Source organism: Panthera leo, chromosome C2, assembly GCF_018350215.1.
Source record: "Panthera leo isolate Ple1 chromosome C2, P.leo_Ple1_pat1.1, whole genome shotgun sequence".
Lineage (NCBI taxonomy): Eukaryota > Metazoa > Chordata > Mammalia > Carnivora > Felidae > Panthera > Panthera leo.
In genome coordinates, this window is record NC_056687.1 from 114,795,578 (window position 1) to 114,822,987 (window position 27,410).

At 40.2% G+C, this 27,410-nt stretch overlaps 2 protein-coding genes across 6 annotated transcripts in view; one reads left to right on the forward strand and one right to left on the reverse strand.

Annotated features, from left to right (window-relative positions):
• Positions 1 to 381, reverse strand: part of HPS3 (HPS3 biogenesis of lysosomal organelles complex 2 subunit 1) — a 38,675-nt gene extending 38,294 nt beyond the window's left edge. For both annotated transcript variants that reach the window (XR_006207004.1, XM_042954693.1), the window contains exon 1: positions 64 to 381. Coding sequence is in view for 1 of the 2 variants with exons in the window: in XM_042954693.1 (XP_042810627.1) it covers positions 64 to 280 (217 nt within the window). In the remaining variant the exon portion in view is untranslated. The remainder of the gene's footprint in view (positions 1 to 63) is intronic.
• The window catches only part of HLTF (helicase like transcription factor), a 97,973-nt gene that overhangs the window by 25,826 nt on the left and 44,737 nt on the right, over positions 1 to 27,410 (forward strand). For 3 of the 4 annotated variants that reach the window (XM_042954684.1, XM_042954688.1, XM_042954689.1), the window contains 3 exons: positions 15,291 to 15,896; positions 20,101 to 20,366; positions 21,488 to 21,695. In XM_042954684.1, the coding sequence (XP_042810618.1) occupies positions 15,843 to 15,896; positions 20,101 to 20,366; positions 21,488 to 21,695 (528 nt within the window). In that variant the 5' untranslated portion in view covers positions 15,291 to 15,842. Of the gene's footprint in view, positions 1 to 11,732; positions 12,947 to 15,290; positions 15,897 to 20,100; positions 20,367 to 21,487; positions 21,696 to 27,410 lie in introns of those variants that run through there. The other variant, XM_042954685.1, reaches the window with a different exon arrangement.

A 27,410-nucleotide genomic window follows, 5' to 3' on the forward strand; every position in this document is an offset into this window, starting at 1 on the left:
GGTCCTCTAGGAAGGAGGCCCCAAGCTGGGGTCCAGGCACCCGTTGGCCTCGCCATTACTCACCGGCCTCGCTGTAGGCCAGGCACAGCACCCTGCCCAGCGTGGAAAAGGCGCACCTGGGCTGGCACAACTCCTGTCCCGCCACTGCGAATGCCTCCACCTTACAGCCTGCCGCCACGAAGAGCGCGTCGCGTCCGCCGCCGCAGAACCGCTCCGGCTCCAACTTGCAGGGCACCACCTGCTGCGACCCGAACGGGTGCAGATTGTACAGCTGCACCATCCTGGCGACCCACTGCGGGGCAGCCCGGCGGGGCGGCTCCTCCTGCACGCCCCTCGGGGCGCCTGGAGACCCCGTGCCGGTCACCGGAGCTGGACCACTTCCGCCAGCGATTGCACAGAGCCGAGTCACGTGAGCTCCACCCGGGTCGCCTGCGGCTCCCCTTCTTAAAGTGGCTGCTAGTTACGGGGCAAGGCCCGGCTGGGGAGCAGTCGCCTCTGCCCGGCGCACCCGCGCCCCACAGGCCCCCAGTCCTGGGACTTGGACCCGGCCGCCCTGTGCTGGCACTGCTCCGCGCTGCGTGGTTGACGGGCCTAGAGACCTGTGTGTTCCTTCATTTGTCATTTTACAGTCCTGTTTTGGGCTGGGCGAGATGTTTAGGCCCTTGAGTACGTTTAAACATTTGATCATCTGTGATCTTGTACCATTTTGTTCCTGATTCAGGGGCATCACTCGTGTCTCCCTGATAGCCTGTGAGCTTCTGGAGGATAGGGCTGGGAAAACTGAAGTGCAGTGCACACGGCTCAACTCCGGGCTAAATATACTGAAGAGTTGTTTGTTGGAAGGAGCAACACTTTAGAATGTGCTTAGCAAAAGAAAAAAAAAATTTTTTGCTGAAGAATCGTGGACGTCACCTAGTAAACTCCAGATATTTGACAAAAGATTAGTTTGAGCCCCAGAGGATGGAAGGACGAGGGGTGAAATCCACTAGCTCTCAGTCCAGTGCACCTACAACTATAGTATAATCTGGCCTGTATCTATTCCTGATGTCTCAACGTGGATCTCCTGGTTGCAATCCCAATTTAAAAAACAAAACACGTTTAGATGGGGCTCCTGAAGTGGCTAAGTCAGTTAAGAGTCCAGCGCTTGATCTCAGCTCGGTTCTTGATCTCAGGGTCTTGATCCAAGGGTGGTAAGTTCAGGCCCCACGTTGGGTTTCATGCAGGGCGTGGAGCCTACTTAAAAAACAAAAAAACAAAAACTCACACATTTAGATGAAGTGAGCGTTGGAACTACTGTTTACAATTTACCCAGAAAATAATGTATGTAAGTATGGATTGAGGGATGCTCTCTTACTTTTGGTGTCTCTTTACTTATGCAGAGTTAAAAGAGAGAGCACATTTTTCTCTGGTCAGATTCTATTTGTCACCCTCATAAGCCTTTTCTTCAAAGAATTTACAAATTAGGTGCAATTGGATTGAAGTTAAACTCTACCTCCATTTTCTGTGCCATCTAGATGAAGAAAGTACCCCTTAGTAGTATGGTACTCTCCTTAACCTAATCCAACCAATAGGAACTCTTTGGGATACAACCATTCACCAAACTCAGTGAGGCAGAGATTTGGACAAGAAGTTACTCTGTTCATCAAGCTAGGGCTGAAAACTGACAGAAGGCTCCTATAGAAAACAAAGAGCCTAAGAACTGCTTACAGTAACTCATTCAGATACAACACTCATGAACACCCCTTTCTCCACAAATATATGCCATATTGTTCTTTTTAAATTTTCTCCTTCAAGACTGAAAATTACAATTTCTTTTGTTTTTATTTTTTTTTAATTTACATCCAAATTAGCTAGCATATAGTAGATCCTTAGTGCCCCTTACCCATTTAGCCCATCCCCCCTCCCACAACCCCTCCCGTAACCCTCAGTTTGTTCTCCATATTTATGAGTTTCTTCTGTTTTGTTCCCCTCCCTGTTTTTATATTATTTTTGTTTCCCTTCCCTTATGTTCATCTGTTTTGTCTCTTAAAGTCCTCATATGAGTGAAGTCATATGATATTTGTCTTTCTCTGACTAATTTCGTTTAGCATAATACCCTCTGGTTCCATCCACATAGTTGCAAATGGCAAGATTTCATTCTTTTTGATTGCCGAGTAATATTCCATTGCATGTATATACCACATCTTCTTTATCCATTCATCCATCGATGGACATTTGGACTCTTTCCATTTTTCCAGAGTGGCTGCACCAGTTTGCACTCCCACCAGCAATGCAAAAGAGATCCTCTTTCTCCACATCCTCGCCAACATCTGTTGTTGCCTGAGTTGTTAATGTTAGCCGTTCTGACATTAGGTGTGAGGTGATATCTCATTGTGGTTTTGATTTGTATTTCCTGATGATGAGCATTTTTTCATGCATCAGTTGGCCATCTGGATGTCTTCTCTGGAGAAGTGTCTATTCCTGTCTTTTGCCCATTTCTTCACTGGATTATTTGTTTTTTGGGCATTGAGTTTGATAAGTTCTTTAGAGGTTTTTGATACTAACCCTTTATCTGATATGTCGTTTGCAAATATCTTCTCCCATTCGGCCGGTTGCCTTTTAGTTTTGCTGATTGTTTCCTTGGCTGTGCAGAAGCTTTTTATTTTGATGAGGTCCCAATAGTTCATTTTTGCTTTTGTTTCCCTTGCCTCCAGAGACGTGTTGAGAAAGGAGTTGCTGCAGGCAAGATCAAAGAGGTTTTTGCCTGCTTTCTCCTCGAGGATTTTGATGGCTTCCTGTCTTACATTTAGGTCTTTCATCCACTTTGAGTTTATTTTTGTGTCTAGTGTAAGAAAGTGGTCCAGGTTCATTCTTCTGCATGTCGCTGTCCAGTTTTCCCAGCACCACTTGCTGAAGAGACTGTCTTTATTCCATTGGATATTCTTTCCCGCTTTGTCAAAGATTAGTTGGCCATATGTTTGTGGGTCCATTTCTGGGTTCTCTATTCTGTTCCCTTGATCTGAGTGTCTGTTTTTGTGCCGTGAAAATTACAATTTCTGTACTAAATTACAATTTCAAGACTAAAATTACAATTTTATTGTAATTTCACCTACATTAAAAATGTCTATTTTGGAGAAAGAAGTGAGATTTGGAACCCCAATCCCTTCTAGAGATAGCCACTGAACCTGGATTATTTAAGATTCTTAGGAAATAGACATGCTAGCCAAGGGAGGGTGGGGGATGTGCCTGGTTTCTACAAGCAGGAGTCGCATCCTTGTATTCCTGTTACAAATGTAGGGACAGCAGGGGGCACACCATAATTTCCTTATGGGAGGCTATGTTGGTCTGCTAGGGTAGCCATAAGAAAATACCACAGACTAGATAGCTTAAATAGCAGAATTTTTTTTTCATAGTTCTGGAGGTCAGAAGTCCAAGATCATGGTGTCTGCAGTTCTTTCCTAAGGCTTCTTTTCTTGGCTTGTAGAGAGCCACTGTCATAATTCATTTGGGCTGCTATAACAAAATCCATTTGGGCTGCTACAATGAAATACTAGGCAGCTTATAAACAACAACTATATTTGTCACAGTTCTGGAGGCTGGGAATTCCAAGATCTAGGTGCCAGCATAGGGTAGGATTAGAGACCTCTTTGAGGTTGTAGACTGCTGACTTCTTGCTGTGTTCTCACTTACTGGAAGGGACTAGGGAGCTCTGTAGGATCTCTTCTATAAGAGCACAATTCCCATTCATCAGAGTTCCACCCTCATGACTTAATCACCCCCCAAAGGCCCTACCTTTTATTACCATTGCATTGGGCACTAAGATTCTAATATGTGCTCAACAGCATTGATCATTAGGGAAATTCAAGTCAAAACTGCCATTAGAGACCACTATACATTTATTGTAATAACTAAAATTAAAAAGACTGATCATAACAAGTGTGGGTGAGGACAGGGAGCAACTTATGTGGATGTAAAATGGTATAATAGCTTTGGAAACAGTTTGGCAGTCTCTTAGAAAATTAGACATACACCTACCATATGGTTCAACCATTCTACACCTAGTTCTCTTACCCAAGAGATCTGAAGACAGACATATATCCTTAAAAAGACTTGTACACACATTCTCATGGCAGCGTTATGTGTGATAGTAAAAGATCGAAAACAACCCCAAAATCCATCAACAGATGAATGGATAAACAAGTTTTGTTTTATCTGTACAATGAAATACTACTCAGCAATAACAAGGAATGCACTACTGATACAAACAACACACATAGATCTCAAGATAATTATGCTGAGTGAAAGAAACCCAATAAAAATAGAATATACTCTTATTTAAATAAATGATTACATTTATATAAAATTCAAGAAAATACAAACTATAGTAACAGACAACAGTGGTTGCCTGGGTCTGAGTGACGGACAGGGAGGTGACAGAGATTACAAAGGAACATGAGCAAACTTTTGGGAATGATGGATATGTCCATTATCTTTTTTTTTTTTAATGTTTATTTATCTTTGAGAGAGGGACAGAAAGAGTGCAAGCTGAGGAGGGGCAGAGAGAGAGAGGGAGACACAGAATCCGAAGCAGGCTCCAGGCTCCAATCTGTCTGCACAAAGCCTGACGCGGGGCTCGAACTCACGAACTGTGAGATCATGACCTGAGTCGAAGTTGGACGCTCAACTGACTGAGCCACCCAGGCGCCCCAAATATGTCCATTATCTTGATTTTCATAATGGGTTTCTTGGTGAATACATATGTCATATCTTATCAGATTGTGTGCTTTAAATATGTGGATTTTTTTTTTTTAAGATTACAAGACATGTAACAGGTAAGAGACTTACCCAAATCATACTGCTAATTAGAGGCAGAGTAAAGCTCATTGTATGAACCTCAATTATATAGTAGGTACTTCATAAGTATTCCTTTCAGAATTTAACGTAAAAAATGATGTGGACTGGAGTTCAGTGGTAAATAATGCGTTCTAAGATATTTGCTATGTTAAGGAAAACATTTTAAAATTCTAAAGACTAAAAAAAATTTTAAATAAAGGGGGGTACCTAGGTGGCTCAGTTGGTTAAGTGTCCAGCTTTGGCTCGGGTCATGATCTCAAGGTTCCTGAGTTTGAGCCCTGCATCCAGCTGTCCACTGTCAGCTCCACGGAGCTGCTTCAGATCCTTGGTCTCCCTCTCTCTCTGCCCCTACCCTACTTGTTCTCTCTCTCTCTCTCTCTCTCAAAAATAAATAAACATTGTCTTTAATTAAAAAAATTTTTTTAAATAAGAGAAAAAGAAACAGTGTCACGTTCATGCTCAGAAATTTCCAATGGCTTCCCACAGTATTCAGATCAAAACTGAATTTTCTTGGCCTGTGAGGCCCTGCATGATCTGGTCAACCTCATTGTCTCTGTCCAAGCTCATTTCCTACCATTTCATGGTGCCACAGACACAGAAGCCCTCTCTCTGTTTTCTGAACATCCGCTACTCATTCTCTTAGGATTTTAGCACTTGCTGTTGCCTGTACCTAGAACCTGTTTCCAGATCTTCCTTTGACTTACTGTCTTGCTTCTTTTTTAGGTCCTCTCTAATATTACTTCTCTGACATTCCTTGTAACATGCCCTCCAGAAGAAAAGTGTAGACTCACTTTTCTTCTTTAAGGTTTTGCTGAAACAAAGAGTAATAATCACAAATGTAACTCTAGAAAACATATTATTTTAGTAGAACCCTTGTTATTAATAGGAATTGTAGAGGCCTCAAGCAAAAGTAGGTTCCAGCTGTGGAGCTCTTTTGGAAGACTACCAGGACCTTGCTGGGCATCCCTGATCTCCACTGATAGTCTGGCATTGAGACCCTAGCATGTGCAAAGCTAGGGCATTCAGAGACTGTCACTCAGACAATAAAGTGACACAAAGATCATTATCTCTTATTCAAGTGGATCCTACTACATTTCGTGTTTAGATCAGTGTGGCGGCATCTATAGAAATGTAGAGTTGCTCTCAAAATCATGCCATGCATTTCCTTTATTGATCAACCCACACTTGTGCTATGGGTGCCCCTGCCATTTGCTAGCATCCCATCATTTGTTAACAGACTGGGAAAGGATAGTGAAGTTGGATTGGCCGTCTTTCAGCCTGAAGAAAAGTTTGGGATAGGTTTCTACATTTGCAGGATTGATAAATATAACAAGCCTGGAGACAGACATCAAGGCATCATGCAGAGACCAGAAGGAATACAGAGCAGTGCCTCCTTGAATTTTCACTCCTGAGCCTCTTCCACATAAAATGCAATTCTTTCAATTTTCTGCTGTAGCAGAAAGTTGGTCGCCCTCTTTGACCTCCATGACTTTCCTCTTTTTTCTGGTAACATTCCCAGGCTCACGGAGCAGAGTAGAGTGTGCAACAGTACCCAGCAGATGTTCATCTGATGTCCTCTATATCCCAATTCCTCACTGAAAAAACTTTTAGGGTCTTTCACATTGTTTTGCTTTCATGGGTAATTTGTAGTTATTTTATTCATTCCATTTAAAAATAGAGAAGTCAAAACACACTGTGTTTCAAAAACATGTATGTTCAGAGCATCTTTAAGAATCTCTACTCAGGAAACACTTATCTAAAGGAACAAAATATCCCAGCTCAGAATTTCTTACTGGTATATCACCTCATGTCTTTTTGCAGTTTGTCACTTAAAGAGGCCAACTCATTAGGGCACAAAGCAAGGTGGGCAAGCCATCCTAGAAGTTTAAAATACCAATGTTATTAAAGTAGAAAGGATTTCTATAGCAACCCAAAGTATAATGGTATACAGAACTTGTCTTGGGCTTTAAAGAAAGTGTGAATGATAGTTTAGAATGTCAGGTAGTGGGGTGCCTGGGTGACTCAGTTGGTTAAGCATCTGACTCTTGATTTCTGCTCTGATCATGATTTCATGGTTCCTGAGATCGTGCCCCACGTCAGGCTCCATGCTGAGCGTTTGGAGTCTGCTTGGGTTTCTTTCTGTCTCCCTCTCTTTCTGCCCCTCCCTTGCTCATGCTTTCTCTCTCTCTCTCTCTCTCTCTCTCTCTCTCTCTCTCTGTCTCAAAATATAAATAAACAATTTAGAAAGTCAGGTAGCAACTGCACATATGCCCAAGTTGCCACCAAAGCCAACTTTTACTCCCATTTTTCTACTGTCATGTATGGCCATAAGACAATCTCCACATGGGCCCTTTGCTTTGTTCACCCTGGTACCTTCACAGCCTATTGTCCTTTCCTTTCCTTCTGTGGCTTCCATCCGTACCCACTCTTTGCCTTGGGATTCCTTCTTCCACAAGACTACTCTTAAAATCTATCTTCGGTTACTCTCGCTTTTGAATGTATTTGCTCTTAATTAATGCTAGGAAAACAAAACAAACAGGCAGAAACAGTAAATAACAAAGATAGGTAAATTCCAAAGGTTACAAAATCTCACAGTGTTCTCAGAATAGTCCTCTGGGCTATAGTTGTCAATTTCCTGAAAGAAAGTAAATTTCTCCTTACACTCAATGCCACACGCGCATACACACACCCACATTTCCATCTCTACCTTTTCACTCAGTAAAGCAGGGCTAATGCAGTAGATGCCTTCTTTGCTCAGAGGGACAATTTACATTTCTGGTGACCTCCAGATTGGGTTATGCCTAGCTCACTCAGTTTCTGTTGTAGTCAAGAGCAGCCCCTTATGGGGTGCCTGGGTGGCTCAGTTGGTTAAGAGTCCGACTCTTGGTTTCAGCTCAGGTCACAATCTCATGGTTTCATAGGTTCCAGCCCCGAGTTGGGCTCTGCATTGGCAGAATGGAGCCTGCTTGGGATTCTCTCTCTCTCCCTCTCACTCTGCCCTTCCCCAACTCACATGCAGTCTCTCTCCCTCTCTCTCTCTCTCAAAATAAATAAATACACTTAAAAAAAAAAAAGTGGCCCCTTCTGGAATTTCCATATATAGAATGACTCCTAACTTGAAAGAACTGGTAGCATCCTCTACTGAGCTAGGTCATTGCTGAAATTGTATGAAAACTGTTTCCTAACTAATCACAGAGCTCTCTGATTGAAACATTCTAAGTGCACATTCCCTTTTTCCCACACAGGCAAACATATATAAGTTAACTATACCTCGTATAAATATATTTATTTCATGAGTTGACATTATTTTCTTTGAACTATGAACTAACAGAATTTTCTATGAACTACCTGTATTCATTAACAGGTACATCTTGTTAAATACATATACTTGCAATTCCTGGCTTTTCATTGCTTCTGTCATGAGAGTCTAATCCTATATCTTTTCAGAAAGGTTTATTCTAGAGAATAATTTTATGGTAGAAACTGAATTTTTGACAAAATATTTTTTAAATGTTTATTTTTGAGAGAGAGAGAGGTAGACAGAGAGAACGAGAAGGGGAGGGGTGGAGAAAGAGGGGAAGTCAAAATATTTCAAGTGACCATTTTCTTGTTCCTGGGCCAGACAAGTCCTAATAAAGGTAATATGTAAGCAGGTTATCTGATTTTTTTAAAAATCCCATTATACAAAATCTTTAGTCTTTTCATTGGTTATATATTTCTTAAACCAAACAGACCCTTCACACCAAACCGGTGGTTCACAAACCTGACTATGCATCAGACATTCCTGGAGGGCTTGTTAAAATACTTTTTGCTGTGCCTCGCCCCCACTTCTGATTCAGTAAGTCTATAGCAGAGTCAGAGAAACTGCATTTCTAACAAATTACTAGGCAATGTTAATGCTGCTAATCTCCAGACCAAACTTTGAGAACCATTCAGTAAACTATTTGGCTGAATGAATCTGAAATCTTATTACAGCCAAAAATTATTTACAGTGGTAACTACTTCATGAAATAGTCTTGCGTTTCCACATGTATAATGTATTGTACCAATCACATTACAGGTTATTTTGACAGTAAAATAAATCAATCCACACATCAACAAATATTTGAGTTTGGAAGAGTGCCAAGAGCATTCAGCTGATAGTCAATTCTATTTTTTCTTTATTTTTTTTTTTTAGAGAGAGTGAGTGCGGGAAAGGGGCAGAGGGAGAGGGGCAGAAGGAGAGAGAATCTTAAGCAGGTTCCACACTGAGAGCAGAGCCCGGCTGGGGCTCAATCCCGCAACTCTGGGATCATGACCTGAGCCAAAATCAGGAGCTGGATGCTCAACCAACTGAGCCACCCAGGTGCCGCCAGCTGATAGTCAATTCTAATGCCAGCTTTACAATAACCGTGGTCTTGGTGCCAACAATCTCCCTAGACCTGAGTTTCCACATCTGTAGAACAAGGGGAATGAGCAAGATGAGGTATCATCCATATCTAAAAAGCACCTGATGATTCTTTGCTACTACATATAAGCCAACATGCTGAGTGAAGTGAGGGAGTGGGAGACACAGAACTTGCTCCTTAGTGGGGGACACAAGATAAATACCCAGAAGAAGATACCAGCCTAAGCCAAAGGCAAATCTCACATAATGGTGCTTCAGAATTCCATCCTGGTGGAATGACATTAGGAAAACCATCTCCTCACTCAGGCTCAGACTAAGGGAATATGGACCTGTTCTAGAATATTCATAATATCTTTAACAGAGAAAAGCTCTTCCCTCTTTTCTTTCTATCTTCCCCCTTTCCTTTTTCTTTCCTTTCTTTTCTTCCTTTCCTCCCTTTTTTCCCCTTTTTGATAAATACTTACTGGGACTCGTAAGACAGATGGAAATGCCGGGGTAAACAGCTTGAAACCAAGTCATATCAGCTGAAAAAGTTACGTCACCTCACCCAGCCTGTTTCTTCAACTTTAAAACTGCTATTGTAAGCCTCATATGAGATAATACACATAAAGTTTTTAGTGAAGGGCCTGCCACATGGTGAGAAAATGTATAGCCTTGTATCTTCCCAGAGTGTTATATATACAGTGCTAGAAACTTGAGTAATCTGAAAATGAACAACGGCCATACATGTAGGCCTTGGAGATGAGTAGAGAATGAAGGAGGGACAAAAAAGGATGTGAAAACTAAATACATAGACCAAGTGGGGAGAAAAGGAAAAAATTCACTACTTGTGGATTAGGAAATAGAATAGCACGGTGATTAAGAGTTTGTGAGGGGTGCCTGGGCAGCTCAGTCAGTTAAACATCCAACTTTGGATCAGGTCATGATCTCACAGTTCATCAGTTCAAGCCCTGCAACCAACTCTGCGCTGACAGCTCGGAGCCTGGAGTCTGCTTCAGATTCTGTGTCTCCCTCTGTCTCTCTCTGCCCCTCCCCTGCTTGTGCTCTTTCTCTCAAAAATAAATAAATAAACATTAAAAAAAAAAGAGTTTGTGCTCCAGGAGACAAGACTACTGGATTTGAACCCAGGCTTTGCTAGCCGTATTGTGTGATTGTGGCAAATTATTCAGCCATTCTGTACCTGTTTCTGCATGGGTAAAGTGGAAATAATGATAGCTTCTAGCCTTTTATTCTTTTATTTTATTCTAAATGAGCTAAAACCTGTTAAGGGTAAGATATATTTGGCACATTATAAAAGCTTAATAAATGAAAGCTGCTATTATTATCATCTTTCAACCTAATTCTCTAGTCACTCCAGTAAGGCTCTTGTTCTTGGGAACACTAAACAGCACAGAGAGGCTATCATTGCTTCCAGTTGGAACTGCATCAAGTGCATTCCTGGAATTGCTTCCCTAAGGACTCCTGCTTTTCTCTTATGAAGTTGATAACATGTAACGTTTAGATCAGGTTCACACTCCTTTATTAAAACTGAGCAGAGGACTTGCTGCCTTTCCCAAATCTTGCCGCACATTAGAATCACTGGGGAGCTTTTTAAAATACCGAAGCTCACATTGCACCCCTTAGCAAAATGAAATCGGAATGTTTGGAGACAGGGGCCAGGCATCAGTAGCTCTTAAAGATTCCAATATGAGACAAGGTTGGGAACCTCTGGTTTAACAGACTGGTTTTCCTTCTGATGTTGGTGCTAAATAAATTAATGACATTACTGGGACATTGTTTCATTTTTCTATGTAATGTGTGTAAAAACTATGACAACATAACAGGGCTGATGAAGTTGTAAACTAAATTGCTCTTCAGACAGTCGATAGTGCCCTCTGGTGGTGTGATTAGAACCTAAAAATAATCTACTTTTCTTGCCTGGTAAGAATGCCTTTAACGCAGTGAAAAGGTGTCAAGGAGGACTATCCTCCACTTCTATGCCCCTTTACCATTTATACGTATATCTAGAAAGGGAAATTTAGGTCTAGGATGTAAGCTAATCAAGATCACACAAGAATCATTGATAGCCGTGAAACTGAAATGTAACTGGTCCTCTAACTTCCCCTTCCTCTCAAGGGCGTCCTCCCCCAGAGCAGCAATGTCTTCATAACCTCCCAGTAACAGCACCACCCATGTGCATCAATAGCTTCCGGGTTCTATTTCTAGCTCCCAAGCATGACCTTGATTCCTGCAATTGCCAAACACAGTCACATAACTGACCCGAGCCAGAAGTACCTGGAGAGGAGTAATGAGGCCTAGGGTTTTTACTTCTTCTGTGGGGTAGAAGGAAAAGGTTACACTCCTGGCTAGGAAAGTCTGACTGACTGGGCCCTCTGGTTAAGGCAATAACTGTCTCCATACCCAATGAAAGGTATTGCCATCATCAGTAGGAGGTGATTCATCTTGACATATCTCTTCTCTGTGTCCTGAATCCAAGAGGCTTCATATGGGGCTTCAAGTAGGGACACTGAAGCCCAAATACAGAACTATTTTCTCCAGGCAGGTTTCTGAAAGCCCCTGGCTAACCTAGAGTCTCAGCACTAATGGGGCACTAGAGATGTGGCATTCTCAATATGAGGGAACAATGAATGATGCCACAATACTAACAAAAAGCACGCGATTGTAGGGTCTGAAAGAAAGTAAGAAACTGTTGGAGGGTAGAGGCTGAAGATTTAGGGACTAGGGGATGGGAGAAGCAGGGTGGGGGATGGGGATCCTTGCAGACTTGCAGAGTTGAGTCTCTGAAGCAGAAATACAGTAGAATTGAAGATTAGGAGCAAGGGAGAAGGGAGGTCTGGAGCCCCGTTAGGTCGTTTCCCTGCAGATTGATACTGAGAACAGTAACGACTCCACTGCCCCTACGAAGACTTCGGGAGCTGAAGCCTGGTGGCCACCACAGTGTGACTCCCAGAACATTAGGGCTTCTGGGGACCAAGACACCATCCTGGCCAGTGTGAGTTGAAGAAGATCTGGGCATCCTCAGCCATCTGCCCTTGCTTGGCACAAGGCTGGGTCGGGCGCAGCTGTCTCCCTGCTTCTTCTTCTCCTTGCAAAATCTCGATTTCTCTGAACTTCTAACGACATCATGGTCTAACAAACTATGACAAGTCTAAACGAGAGGCTTCGCTGACACCATCCCGGGAAAACTAGGGATTGTCTCAGCTTCGGCAGCATAAGGAAACATACGGGTTAATCCTGCCTTTTGCATTCTGATGAGAGAAAAGCTTCCCAACACGGACTGAGATCCTGCAGGGCTTTCTTGGAAACATAGTCCTGGATAAGGAGGATGCATGCCCACAGAATTCTGGGATAAGTAGTTTTTGGTCTCCAGGTCCGCATTCCCAACTCCGCATGCGCATTGCGAGCTGGAGCCTGGTATCTGCTCTCGCGAGAAGTGGGCACGTGCCGCCTCCCGCCGAGGCTCCGATTGCTGTAGCCTGAAGGGCTGCGGACGTTCTGCTTCTTAATCGGGGTTCTGCCTGACCTTCGGATGGCGTGGGGTTTATTCATTCCAGAGCTCACAATTTGGAAAAGGCTAACAAGCTAGCTGACAAAATGGCCTGAGTAGAAGGGCATGTATTTTAATTGCTGTGCTGAGCGGAAGCGAGTGGGTGAGAAAGGTTTCCCAGAGCAACTGAAGTTGGAGCTGAAACCAGAAGGACCGCAAGGCAGGAAGCCGGGCAAGGGGTATGCAGGGCTAAGGCTTCTGTCAGAGTATAACGTGGTTTTAGTGTTCTGCTCCCACCTGAAATTTGTATCCTATTTTAGTAAACCGATAATTTCTCAAGTACTTCCTAAGACGCCCATAGTTTTAGTAAAACTAGTAAATTTTTGTGTCTTTAGCTAAGTTTAGCCTGTGTGATGCCACGTACAGATGTTTTTGCGTGTTTTTTGTTTTTTGTTTTACTTTTGACTTTTGTGGGACTTTTAATGTCTTTGTGTATATTGTCAGTTGTTAAATTGTATGATGTGAGGTAGAACATTACACTAGTCTTAGAATCAGGAAATGGGGATTTAGACGGTAGGCCTTGGGATAATTAATCCTCAGTGATGACGAAGAAGAATATGTAATTTCGTTGTGTTTGTTCTGGGACTTTGAACTACCTTTGAAATCTAAAACAATAATAATTGTAATGATTCCCTAGCTTAATGAGTGAGAATGTTTAGTAGCTGGAGGAGGAAGATGACAACATCTAGTTACACAGCAGTATTCCAGTAAGATTTTTAGGTTGATGTGGACTTTTATTTTACTGTTTGCGTGGTGTTTAATGTGGAGGGAGTAGGAGAGGAAATATGTTGGGGCACAGGTCAACCATGCAGGGTCAAAGCTTGCTGTGATGGTCTCTTAGTTTTGTTTTGGATTTGTGTTTGTTTTGTTTCATATTGTTTTTGTTTTACAGGCGATCACAACCGTTTGACCTAATGATTTTTTTTTTTTTTTTTTGTCTTTACTGTGGTGCAGAAGCGATTACATTCAGTAGCAACTGCACTTCATATTTTGAATTTGGATCTTTTTCTGGGCTACTGATAGGCATTGCGATACTGTCGTGATGCTAGGCAGCCTCCCAGTCAGCCATGTGATCCCAGGGACAATCAACTGGTGAACTTACAACTATTCTGTTTTTCACTTACAGTACAGTATTCAATAAATTACATGAGATAATCCACACTTTATTATAAAATAAGCTCGTGTTAGAGGATTCTGCCCCACTGTAGGCTAACAAATCTGAGCACTTTTAAGGTAGGCCAAGCTAAGTGATGGTGCTCTGTAGGTTAAGTGTATTAAATGCATTTTCAACTTAAGATATTTTCAACATAGGATAGGCTTATCAGGAAATAACCCCATAATAAGTTGAGGAAGATCTGTAGTTTGTTTTGGGCAGAGACAATATCCATTAAGGAAGATTCTTGCTAAGTGTGGCATTGATTACAAGGGACTCTTGCGGTGGGTGGTGGACAGCAGGACAATCCCTTGGCTAATTAACATCAACAAAATCATGTCAAGTCTTAGTGTTTGGGAAAACAGTTACTCTCTTGTTATTTCTGTAGTCCAGCCCTAATTCTACATTAAGTTGATATTGAGAAATATAGAACTGCATTCTTTCTGGGTTTAGTTGGATGACATTTTCATTTCTGTTTTATAGTCTCAATAGACATTCTTTTACCCAAAATAAGCACTCCATCATATTTTAAATGGCCTGCTTCTCTGACTTGGTGCTTTTTTTCCTCCAGCTTTAACGAATCCTTTGCAACACACCCATTGAAATCGTCAATCCCCTCTAGTTTAGCTGCTTCCTTATCCGTGAAACCTCCTTTCCCTAGTTTCCAGAGCCCAGTATTTTTTTTTTATCTGTATTACCCCACTTTGTTAATCTCCCTTGCAGTTTAGTGATTTGTATCTCATTGGGTGTGCCTTTCTGCTTTATAATCCCATGTAAGACATGCATTATTTTGTTTTGTATAGTTAGAGACTATGTATTCATTATCTTTTTTTCCAGTTATTTTTTTAAATTTAAATTTTAGTTAATATACAGTGCAATTTGTTTTCAGGAGTAGAATTCAGTGATTAATCACTTACATACAACACCCATTGTTCATCACAACTTATCTTTTATTCTCAACCATGTACTATACACTTTTGTATGTGTATATACAAGTGTCTGGCACATAGACCTCTGTAATTCCTAGCCTGAGGCCAGGAACCCCTGGCAAAGTTAATAATATTTATCCACCTATTTTTGGTATAAAAAAAATTAAACGTACCTCCTCAAATAAAAATGTATAGGTTTAAAAAAGCTTTTCAAAAGTATTTTTCCTGAAAATACATGATTTCAAGTTTGTTAAAAGCTAATTAAAAACTCTTGATTAAAAACCTGAATAAACTAAGTTTTAGGTGATCCTTCAATAATAAAGGGATTCTTGGGGTAAAACATTGAGAACTATTCTATTTAGTACTTAGAAAAAAAAAAAAAAATTAAGAGGTGCCCAAAAGGGATTGTGGAAGAAAGCTCTTTTCCTTTCCATCTGGCAGCAGCCATTTCACTCAAAGGTCAACCAAGATGGGCGCTTACACGTACATCCTGGAGCTATGGAGAAAGACACAGTCTGATGTAATGCGCGTTATTCTCAGTACTGCCAGTTACTCTGCGCTCTACAGGGTACCCCATTCAGCCTGACGTGCTAAAGCCCCCAGACTGGGATACAACGCCAAGCAAGGTTATGTCATGTATCGGATTCACATGCACTGCGGTGACTACAAATGCCAAGTTCCTAAAGGTGCGACCTATGGCAAGCCTGTCCATCATGGTGTTAACCAGCTAAAGTTTGCCCCAAGTCTTCACTCTTGCCTAGGAATAAGCTGGATGCCACCATGGGGCTCTGAGAGTCCTGAATTTTTACTGGATTGGTGAAGATCCCACGTACGAATTCTTTGAGGTTATCCCCATTGATCCATTACATAAAGCTGTCAGAAGAAATCCCGACACTCACTGGATCAGCAAACTAGCTCTCAAGCACAGGGAGATTCAAGAATTGACCTGTAGGCCCCAAGAGGCGTGGCCTTGGAAAGGGTCACAAGTTCCACATGAGGCAGCTTGGAGAAGACGCAGTACCCTCCAGCTCCACTGTTACTGCTAATGTAAGTAAATTAAAATTCTTAACCTAATAAACAATTTATGACGTCAATATTTTTTAAAATATGTTTGCCACTTCTTTCCTAAATTCAAAATTTTCTTTCAAATAAAGGGTAATTTTAAACAAGGTTATAGTGATTTCTCTCTTACCAGAGTATCTGAAAAAGCACATCTTAGAACACCAGGCTAGCTTTGTTTCGCATTGTTTCAAGAAAAAAAATCTGTATTAATGTTACCGGTAAAACTGTGTCTTGTCCTCTCAATTATCTTTTTTTTTCACAAATTTATAATGTAGCCAACTGTTGTTTCCTGATAAGCTCAATTTTCTGAATATTTACAGCCATCTGTGTTGACTTAGTATGGGGGTACATCTGACTTTAATCTCTTTGACCCAACACCTTCTAAAAATATTTGAGAAATGGAAATTTCATTTGTAAATATTACAAAGTTAGCAGTTCAAGCATGATATTAATATATTCTCATCCTAAAGTTTCATCTGTTTATGAACTTGAGTCTCTTGGAATTTCTAATTCTATTAGGTCAGGAGATTAAATTCCTCCAAATATGTATTCAAATGCTCTTTTTTTCTTCAAATCTGAGAAATGTGTTTGACATTTTGCAGGATTTTTAACTTTCTAAAGGATGGCAAGTTAACCTTAATTTTGGATTAGCCTATGTATGGTTGTAGGATGCAGCAGTTTGGTGAATTGTGATGATGACTAAAAACTGATTTGCTAATACTATATAGTTTCCCACATTAAAAAAGTATTTTTCATAATATCTAAAGTATATTTAGAGTTGAGGTTTTGTTTTTTTAATTTTCCAGCCATAAAGGAGGCAGAAAAATTTTCACCAATCCTTGCAGTATTCATTAAAATAAGAATTTTCACCATGGCCATGACAAGAACCCTAAATAATTCCATGGCCCAGAGTTGTGCTTTCCTGAAGTTAGGATCCCAGACAGGCCTGATTCTTCAGCAATTCTGGTCTTCTGCTGAGTAGGAGCATTAGTCAAGGCCTGAAGGAGGAGGAAACAATTATCTCCTGAGAAAGCCTTCTGTAATCTGGAACACCACAGATTTCTCAGAATGGGAGTTGAGATCAGAGTGTCTCCTGGTTCTTGATGAAACAATTCAGTCCGATCAAGGACACACACCTGGGAAAATGACTGGCTTCTGGAAACAGTGTTATTCTGGTATTTAGGAATAACCCAGCTGCTGAGCACCAGGAAATTCTGGTATTTAGGAATAACCCAGCTGCTGAGCACCAGGAAATAAGCTTCAATCAACTATACTTCTTGTTAAATGCTAGAGACTCATTAGATAATAATTCTATTTCAATAATAGTAACGACAGAGCATTTATTGAGTGCTTATTTCAAGGCAGGCACTTGATATTCATTATATTATTGAAGATTTTTATTTGGCATTTTATATTACTTCCTCTGCCCTGCCAGCTGATGTACACAGAAATCTGCCCCAGTATCTGTTGGGGTCCTGACTAAGTCTGAGAAAATTCTGTTGTAAATAAGCCACAAAAGATTTTATATTTGATCCTTTCCTCTGTATTCTGTATTAAAAAAAAAAAAAAGTTCAGAAATAGTATTGTATCAGTGTTAATTTCTTGATTTTGAAAATTGTACTTTGGGATGAGCACTGGGTGTTGTACGGAAACCAATTTGACAATAAACTTCATATATTGAAAAATAAAAAAACAACAACAAAAAAGAAAATTGTACTGTGATTATGTATATTGTTAAAACAAATGGGGTAAGAGGTATGAGGGAACTTTTTGTACTAATTTTGCAACTTTTCTGTAAGTAACAAAAACAAAGTTGAAACACTTCATAATTTTTTTTTGTTTAAAAAAATTTTTTTTAATGTTTATTTATTTTTGAGACAGAGAGAGATAGAGCATGATGAACGGGGGAGGGTCAGAGAGAGAGGGAGACACAGAATGGGAAACAGGCTCCAGGCTCTGAGCTGTCAGCACAGGGCCCGACGCAGGGCTCGAACTCACGGACCGCGACATCATGACCTGAGCCGAAGTCGGCCCCTTAACTGACTGAGCCACCCAGGTGCCCCACTTCATAATTTCTTTAATACAATTTAGTTTATATTTTTTTATAATTTTCTTATGGCAAAAGGGCAATACATTTTCAATACAGAGAACATTTTACATGCATATTATAAAAAAGAAGAAAATGAAAATCCCCTAATTCAACCATATAGAGGTATCTGATATAAATACCTAGGTATAAATTCACTGAGGTATGTGTATATGGATGTGTAGTAGTATGTATTAATTCAATCACGGACTCCATTTGCAGAGATAATGCTTTGTATTTTTTTATTGAATTTAATTTGTCTTACACCTTCAGTTTGCCTAATGGGAGGTAACTTAGTCACTTCCAAGTAGTTTGGGCATGTTAAGATTTGAAGTCAATTAAATACAGGTTTCAGATTCAGTCCCCATTCTGTTACTCTTTAGGGGGCTTATGTTTGGGTTCCATTCACCTTCAGCAGGCATCGACTACCGATATAACTTGTCCCACCTCATCTTTAGGCACCAGCCTCCTGCTTCTGTTGGCTAGAACTATGACCTAGTGAAGTCCTCCAGCCTTCACAGAGCTGGAGAGTCACTGGGGACTGTCGTAAGATTTTGAAAGGCTGCCATTGAGCCCTTTAACAGAGCCCCTTTATTAGCCTTTATTCCTTTATTGCCTTGGCACATTTCTCATCTCTTAAGACTCCAAGATCTGCAGAACCTTGAGGCTACAATCTGGAAAATAAAACATAGCTTCCTTTTTTAATGGGATCTCAGAAATTATTGAGCTATCATCCCTCCCTTTGTCATGCTTGGCCCAGGGTGATGGATGGCATTCAGGCCCTTTCCCTGAGATACACTTAAGAGATTTACTCTATAAACTCTCATATGTCATTCCTGAAAATTCTCCTCTTCTATTGAACTTTGTCACTATCTCCATATGGGTGAACAAAGCAAACAAGCAAAAACACATCATATATAGTCTTCCCGAGCCTGTTAGTTATGACATAAACTTGGAAGTTTTTGTATCATAGCAAGACTTTTGGAAATTAAGATTCTTAAAGTTGCTGCAAATTACATTTCTCTTTCCACTGCTGGTTCATGCTTACAGGTGATAGTTTAGGAAAACGAACAAATGGCTCTTGAAAAACTCATTGAATACCCCTCATCGTCTGCTGTTGGAAGAGTAAAATGGACTACTCTATGAAGGGCAAATGTCAACATCGCTCACATTCACAAATACATTTCCTCTGATCCTGCAATTCTCTTATTAAACTTATGGACCCCTAAGTGCAGTTCAAAGTCACTATCAGCTTCCTACTCTGGTGCAGCTCCCGCACCAGTTAAAAGGCCGGCTGAATTAGCCTCTTCTAGGCTCCCAAGGTGCAGAGCCCAGCCTTGCCAGCCCCGCAGTTGCAGCCGGGCCCCCTGGCCAACCCACCCCAAATCCAGTTCTCCTCTGACTGTCCTCAGACTTGTTCACAAAAGCCAATCGTGGAGCGCAGTTCCTCCTACAGTTCCTTAAGGAAAATAGGCTTCTTCCCACTATGCACCTGGGCAGCGACGTGCTTCAGGTGAAGCTGGTCCCCCTCACCACTCCCAGCAATCACCAACAAAGTTATGCTATGCCTTTAATCTACTAGAAATGAAAATTTTCCTTAAAAAAAAAAAAAAAAAATGCAGGAGGTTCTCCTGAACTCCGTATGCTCAGATTCGATAGCGACACTTCAAATGAATAGTTTGAGGGCAAAACACTCAGGGTTCGCCACAGGAAGTGAAGGAAAGTAACTCCATGCTATCTCCAGAGCTCGGAAAATCTCGGGGCTTATTTAGAAGACTCCGTCACAGGTCACATCAAATGAGGAAATTAGAGGCAGGATGAGGTAAGGCCTGAAAAAGGGGTCTGAGACGTGAGGCCCGGGGCAAACAGTGGAAAAGAGAGTCGTCTCCCTGTGTTTGAACCAAGGGATCAAGCAAAACGCAGACACCGCCAACACGCCACGCGAGCTCCAAGGGCCGCGTGGCTTTCCCGCGCGCCCGCCTTGGGGGCGGGGAAGAACCCGGATGGAACCGCCCCTGCAGCCGGGACCCCCTACAGTCTTTGAATCCCTGCGTGGGGCGGAGTTGCCCTCCTTTCTGTGCTCTGATTGGTTCATTTTCCTAGGCCCCTTCCTCGCGATTGGACTTTGCCAATGTCAGTCACGAAGCGTCGCTGGTCTCCCAGATTGTTGCTAGAAGGCGACGGCGTCGACGTTTGACTAGCCTCGCGTCTTCCAGTCGTGCGCTTTTCCTCAGGCGCTCGGAATCTGCCCTGGGCTTCTCGGCTGTGGGGCCTGTAGGGAGGCGTATCGAGGCGGCTCGAGAGCGATTTGGGGCGCCCAGGCGTTCCGCTCGTCATCCGCTCAGCGCCATGTCCTGGATGTTCAAGAGGTGAAGGGGGCGGAGGGGGTGGGGCGTAGGGGGTAACGGCCTGTCGGCGTCCCCAAATGAACCTGACCTTCCCCGCGTTCCCTTCGAGCTCCCTTCGCGTTCCCAGTGCAGCTTGTATTCGTCCTGCTGGTGGCTCGTATCGCCGCGGGAGAAATAAATGCATAGCCTTGGCTGGAGAGGGGAGGCTTCTCTGGCGAGCCTCATGCCAGGGCCTTGGGGAAATCTCTCTCAAGGGCTGTGGTGGTCCTGGGGTTCAAAGCTCCTCTCTTTAGCCCGGACCTTGATTGAGCAAACACCGGTTAGATGCCCCCTGTGCGCTAGGCGATGTGCTCGAAATAAAGGGCCGATTAAGACAGCCCTTGTCCCCCAGTACCTCACAGTTTATGTGCATTCTTAGGCATGGAAATATGTATTTTCAGTGGAGCCAGGAGATTAATGTACGGCGTAAAAGGAAAACGCGGGGAAATAGCTTCCATCTGTTCTTGGCAGAGTGGAAACTTCCTGGAAGCGCCTCAGCCGGCTTCCTCTTATTTTCCATTTTTCAGATTGGTTTACACGCCTATTCCTGAAACAGTTATCCATGAGGGGTTTGAGGATACCCTTAAACCAACGGAGTGGGAAGCTTGAGTTCAGCTTCCCGTGATGGCGTGGTTTGGGTGCCTGAATAAAACAAGGGTTCTGTTTGGAGAGAATTAAGGTAGTGGATGCTCGATTTATCTGTAACGATATAAATAGCTTCACGTATAATAATAGTTCTATATTTGCAAGCCTTTTCTAGTTCAATTTCTGTTGAAATTCGGTATGTAATTAGAGTTACAGACATCACATACATCGCAATTTAAATAGATGGTCTTCACTAGGAAGGAGATTTGCAAACCCTTGTTGGAGTTTTCATTTTGAGTACTTGGTGGGTAGAAGAGGCATTACTGAACAGGTAGGGTTCTTGGAAACCTTCCCCACTCCACACCCTGCTTTACCCAGAGAAACTCTATCAATATGTGGCAATTCCCACTAAAGATTTAACATGTTGAAATGAGAAAACAAATGGCCAAAAATCTAGTATCGTCTTTGGGAAATACTTGATTAAATATTGTATCGTTTTTCTGTGCTTTTTTTAATAGAGATCCTGTTTGGAAGTACTTGCAGACTGTCCAATACGGAGCCCATGGAAATTTTCCACGCCTCTCATATCCAACTTTCTTTCCCCGTTTTGAATTCCAAGATATTATACCTCCAGACGATTTCCTAACTAGTGATGAAGAGCTAGATTCAGTTTTATTTGGAACTTTGAGAGGTCATGTAGTTGGACTACGCTATTACACAGGAGTAGTGAGTATAACATTAGATATTAAGATGAAATATACTTAGAAGATAATATCTAGAAGATAAGAATTGGAAGGTGGCTTTATAATTAATACTTATTTTAAGTAATTAGAGTGTATCTGAGCAAGAGATAACAAATAACCTAATGACTAATTGTTTTTTTCCTTTTTCTGGGCACTTGTATCCTGTTTATAATATACAAAACACTTTTTCCTATATGGTCTCATTTGATGGCTGCAATGATTGTGTGGCAGATAGGACATCTATTATCCGCCCCCCCCCCCTTTTTTTTTTTTTTAATTTTTAGAGAGAGGGCACGAGTGGGAGAGAGGGGCAGAGGGAGAGAGAGAGAGAGAGGAGAGAATCTTTACCAGGCTCCACTGGGTGCTTGATCCCATGACTCTAGGATCATAACCTGAGCCTGAAATCAAGAGCTGGACGCTCAACCAGTTGAGCCACCCAGGTGCCCCTATTAGCCCCTCTCTATAACTGAGGAACTGAAGCTTAAGAAGATAAGATGATTTGTTCAGGAAGTACAGATACTAGGTACATTTGCAAAGTGACTTCCAAGTCAGTTCTTTGCCTTCTCTTGTGTCCCTCAGGATGTTTCTGTACTCTAATATTTTTAATTTAGGAAGATTAATTCCTACTAGATAAGGGAATTATCTGTTTTTAGGTCCTTTTTTTTTTTCCTTTCTGTAGTAAGACTGTCTCCCAGTTTTTCTCCCTACGTCTGTCTTTCTGTGTCTCTGTTTGCAGTGTGTATGTGTATGTGTGAGAGAGAGTATGTGTGTGTGTGTGTGTGTGTGTGTGTGTGAGAGAGAGAGAGAGAGAGAGAGAGAGAGAGAGAGGTAGTATATAGGACTTTCTCTGGTCAGTAATTTTCTTTGTTATGGTTATGTAGTATGTTTCTGTGCTCTTTGGATGATATGTCTCTAGTTTTATTTTTTAACTTTTTAGGAAATGTTTTAAACGTGTGAAAGTAGAATAATGTAGTAAACCACATACCTGTGATCCAGATTCAGCAGTTAAAAAATTTTTTGCACATTTGTTTCATCACTTTTTCTTTTTCTTTTATCCTTTAGTCCTAAAAATCTCTATTGTATTAGTTTACATCCATTTAATTCAGTATGTATCTCTAAAAACATTCAGACTTCTCTTGTCATTTTCATACTTAACAAAATAATAATTTCTTATTACATCCAGCAACTAATCCATAATCTGTTTTCTTGATTGTTTAAAAATGTCTTTTTATAGGTCATTTTTTTAAAAATTGGTATCAAAGAAAGTTCATACATTACCTTTGGTGGTTATGTTCCTTTTCTTCATGTCATTGATTTGTTGCAGAAACTACATTTGTTTTGTGGGTTGCTTTTTTTTTACTTTTTTATTTTACATTTTTTGTGCTATGCAAGGTTCTGCATTTGTCAGTTCTTCTATTCCCTCATATTTTTCTTATGTCAAAGCTTCTCAAATAATTTTTTGGTTGTCTGAAGCATATTCTTAGGAAATTCTTTGGGAAAGAATTTCATGATATGGATTTGTCTAGTGTTTAATTCTCCTGTATTTTCTTTATATTGCAGCTTCTTAGATTATTTTGTAATTGTCTGAAATGTGTTATCTAGAAGATTCCTTAGGAAAGAACAAGATTTCCTGAATTTTTGTATGTTTGTAATTGTGATATTTATACTTAAAGAGCACTTTCGGCTGAATATAAAGTCCTTGACCCATATGTTCTCTCCATGATAATTTGATGTTGCATAAATGTTGCTGGTGAGAATTCTGATACCAGCATGATTTTTCTCCCATATATAAGTGAATTGGAAATTTTTGCCTTGATGACTAAAGGGCATTTTTCATAAGCTTGAAGCCTAGTAGTTTTATTAAGGTATGTCTTATGATTGCTCTGTAACTTCATTTTCTTCTATTTCACAAAAATTTTCTTTAATTACAGTTTTAAATACTTGCTTTGTCCTTTAGGGACCCCATTCTACTCTGTATGTATTAGATCTCTTCTGCATATATGTATGCCTGTGTATGTGGTTATTTCTTTCTCTGAAATACTTTCATATTTTTTTCACTTTTTAATTTTTCGTCCTTTATTTCCCTTACCATGTTTTCCATAAAGTCTGTGGACTTTTGTGTTCTTCTTTAGTTTTTAATTCTGAAATAGTTTTTCATTTCTGATTTTTTCCTGAAGTCAGTTCTTATCATGTCCATCTCTTCTTTAGTTCTCATATCCATCTCTGAGCTTTCCTATTTCTAATTTGTGTTTTTTTCAAAAGTTAGATTGTTTTCTAAATTATTTTAAGCCATTGTGAAATGCTAGATTATGGTTGTTTCTGATCTCAGAACATTCACTATTTGTTGATCTTAGAATAATTTCTATGACACTGGTAAGCTAATGTAAATGTGGTAAGCTCATTAAAAGTAATCATCGCTTTTTTAATTTTTCAAAATGTATTTTATAGGTAATACATATTCATTATTTTAAAATGGCTAAAAGAAAAAGCACTAAATCTTCTTGTAGTCTACCATCCTGGACCATAACTTACTCATTTTATTTTTCTACACTTTATTCTGTGAGCATATGCATGTAAATTGAAATCACGTTATGTATTTAAAAAATGAGATCATAATAAGCCCATTACAGTGATTATCCTTCTTTCTCTTGGTAGAATATTAGGAATATCTTTTCACATCAATACAAGTCTATATGGTACCTTAAATTTCCTTATTGATGGACATTTTGGAGTTAATCATTATTATGAAAATGTATTGTAATAAAAATTGAGGTATTTATCTGTTCATACTTACTATTTTCAACTTTTTTCCAGCTCTATTGACATGTGGTTTACATGAGAAAATGCACACATTTTTAAGTATATTATTCTAATAGTTTTGACAAATACATATATGTGATAATCACCATTCCAGTCAAGGTATAGATTATTTCCATCATCCCTGAAAGTTCTCTTGTGTCTTGCTGCAGTCATTTCTGCTGTACCTGTACTAACAACTACAATCTAAGTTTGTTGTTATTGATTAATTTAGCTTGTTCTGGAACTTTATATGCATTAAATCAAACAGTGTGTACCTTTTAATTCTAGCTTCATTCAAACTGCGCATGATTCAAATACTTATTGAGTCAATTTTGGCAACTTATATTTTTAAAGAAAAGCATCTATTTTATTTAAATCTCCAAATGTATTGCTACAGAGTATTAGTAACATTTATACTTGAAAATATTTTAAGTGTGTTTATGGTTATATACAGGTCTTTATTCTTTGTGTTCTATATTTGTGTCTTGTTTTTTTGTTTTGTTTTTAAGAGAGAGAGCCCAAATGAGGGAGAGGGACGGGGGGGAGTGAGAGAGAGGGAGAGATAAGGGCAGAGAGAGAGAGAGAGAGAGAAGGGCAGAGAAAGAGAAGCTTAAGCAGGTTCCATGCTTGGGGTGGAGCCCGAGGAAAGGCTTGATCCCATGACCCTGGGATCATTACCTGAGCTGAAATCAAGAGTTGGACGCTCAACTGACTGAGCCACCAAGGCACCCCATATATTTGTGTCTAGTTTTTATTGATTAGCCTCGATAGAGATTTATATGTTTCATGTTTTCAAGCAACCTTTCTTGGATTTTTTTTTTTCTGGTTATTATTTTTCTTTGTTCATTCGTTTTATATTCTGTTATCCTATTTTCGTTTTATTTTTAGATATTTGATTTGAACTTGTAATAATTTAATACATTTCAATCTTTTAAACATTCTTCAAAGTACTGCATTGACTGTATCATTTAAGTTTTGATATATAACGTTGGCATTGCTAATTTTTAACTTTTTTTTAAGTGTGTTTTTGGTAAGTTCATGGTTAAAGTTTTTATATCTAGACGCATCAAAGTATTTTATAATAAAGTAGATTACTTCTTTCCTATTCTGAAAGTATTGTTATGATTAGTTGTAATTCTTTTTGTTATTTTAATTTTTTTTTTTAAATATGTCCTTTCTTGTCTTGGTGCTTGGACCATGTTTTCTTTGTTTTTGTAGTCTCCAAAATTTTGATTTGTATGTATTATATTTTACTTATTTATTTTAAATATTTATTTTATTTATTTTATTTATTTTGAGAGAGAGGGAGAGAGAGAATCCCAAGCATGCTCCACATTGTCAGTGCAGAGACTCACACAGGGCTTAAACTCACAAACCATGAGATCATGACCTGAACCAAAACCGAGTCTGATGCTTAACCTCCTGAGCCACCCAGGCACCCCTAACTGGAATGTTTTAATTTCTCCTGTACTTTTGAAGGATAGTTTTATCCGATATAGAAATCTTGGCTGAAGTTTTTTGAAGCACTTTGAAAAGTTATTCCACTGTCTTTTGGCCTCTGCTTTCTGATGTTAATCTTACTAAGGATCCCTTATAAATGAATTGTACCTCTTGTTGCTTTCAAGATTTTTTTTCCACAGCTTGATTATGATGTGTCTGGGTTTGCATCTTTTTGAGGTTAGTTTATTTGGAGTTTGTTGCACTTCTAAGTAAGATGTATAGATTAATGTTTTTTATCATATTTGGGGGAGTTTTTGGCTATTATTTCTTCCCCTTTTCTTCTCTTCTGAGACTCAGTATGTGAATGTCAGATAGGGTTGCTGTTGTCCCACAGGTCTCTGAGGCCTGTTCATATTTCTTCATTCTTTTTTCTTTCTATTCCTCAGACTCTGTAACTGTTCCTCAGACTCAATAATGTAACTGACCTGTCTTGAACTTCATTGACTCTTCTGCCTCCTATCTGCTGTTGAGCCTCTCTAGTGAATTTTTTGACTTTATTATACTCTTGACAACAGAAATTCTATTTGGTGAGACCTACTTATTTATTGTGCTTTCTCCTTTAGTACATGGTTTTCTTTAGGTTTTTGAACATACTTAAAATTAAAATTTTTTTTCTAGTTAGGGCAAACACCTGTGCTTTCTTAGGGATAGTTGGTAGCTTTTTTCCTATGAGTAAACCATACCTTCTCATTTCTTTGCATGTCTCATTTTTTTGTTGTTGAAAAGTGGACATTTAAGGGCGCCTGGGGTGGCTCAGTCGGTTGAGCATCCGACTTTTGCTCAGGTCATGATCTCCCAGTTTGTGGGGTTCGAGCCCCGCATCAGGCTCTGTGCTGACAGCTTGCTCAGAGCCTGCAGCCTGCTTCGGATTCTGTGTCTCCTTCTCTCTCTCTTTGCCCCTCCCCCGTTCATGCTCTGTCTCTCTCTATCTCTCAAAAATAAATAAATGTTAAAAAAAAATTTTTTTTTAAAAAGTGGACATTTAAAATAATGTGGCAGCTGTAAAAATTAGATTCTTCATCTCCAGAGTTGTTTGTTGTTGCTGATTTTGGTAATTGTTGCTTGTTTAGTGACTTTTCTGAATTAACCCTGTATAATCTACTGACGTCTTTGCATGGTTAGCTTAATGGTCAGCTTATGATTATACCAGAGCCAGTACATCTGTCAGTCTTTAGTAAGAGAGGGTCTGTACATCTGTCAGTCTTTAGTAAGAGAGGGTCTGTACATCTGTCAGTCTTTAGTAAGAGAGGGTCTGTACATCAATCAGTATTTAGTAAGAGAGGGTCTGTTTGCATTTGAGGCACTCCTTCAGCACTCAGCCAGGCAGTTGACAACTCTGCCTTAACCTTCATGTCCTGGTTGTTCAGAACCTCAAGTTTATCCAGAGGTGAGAGCTCAG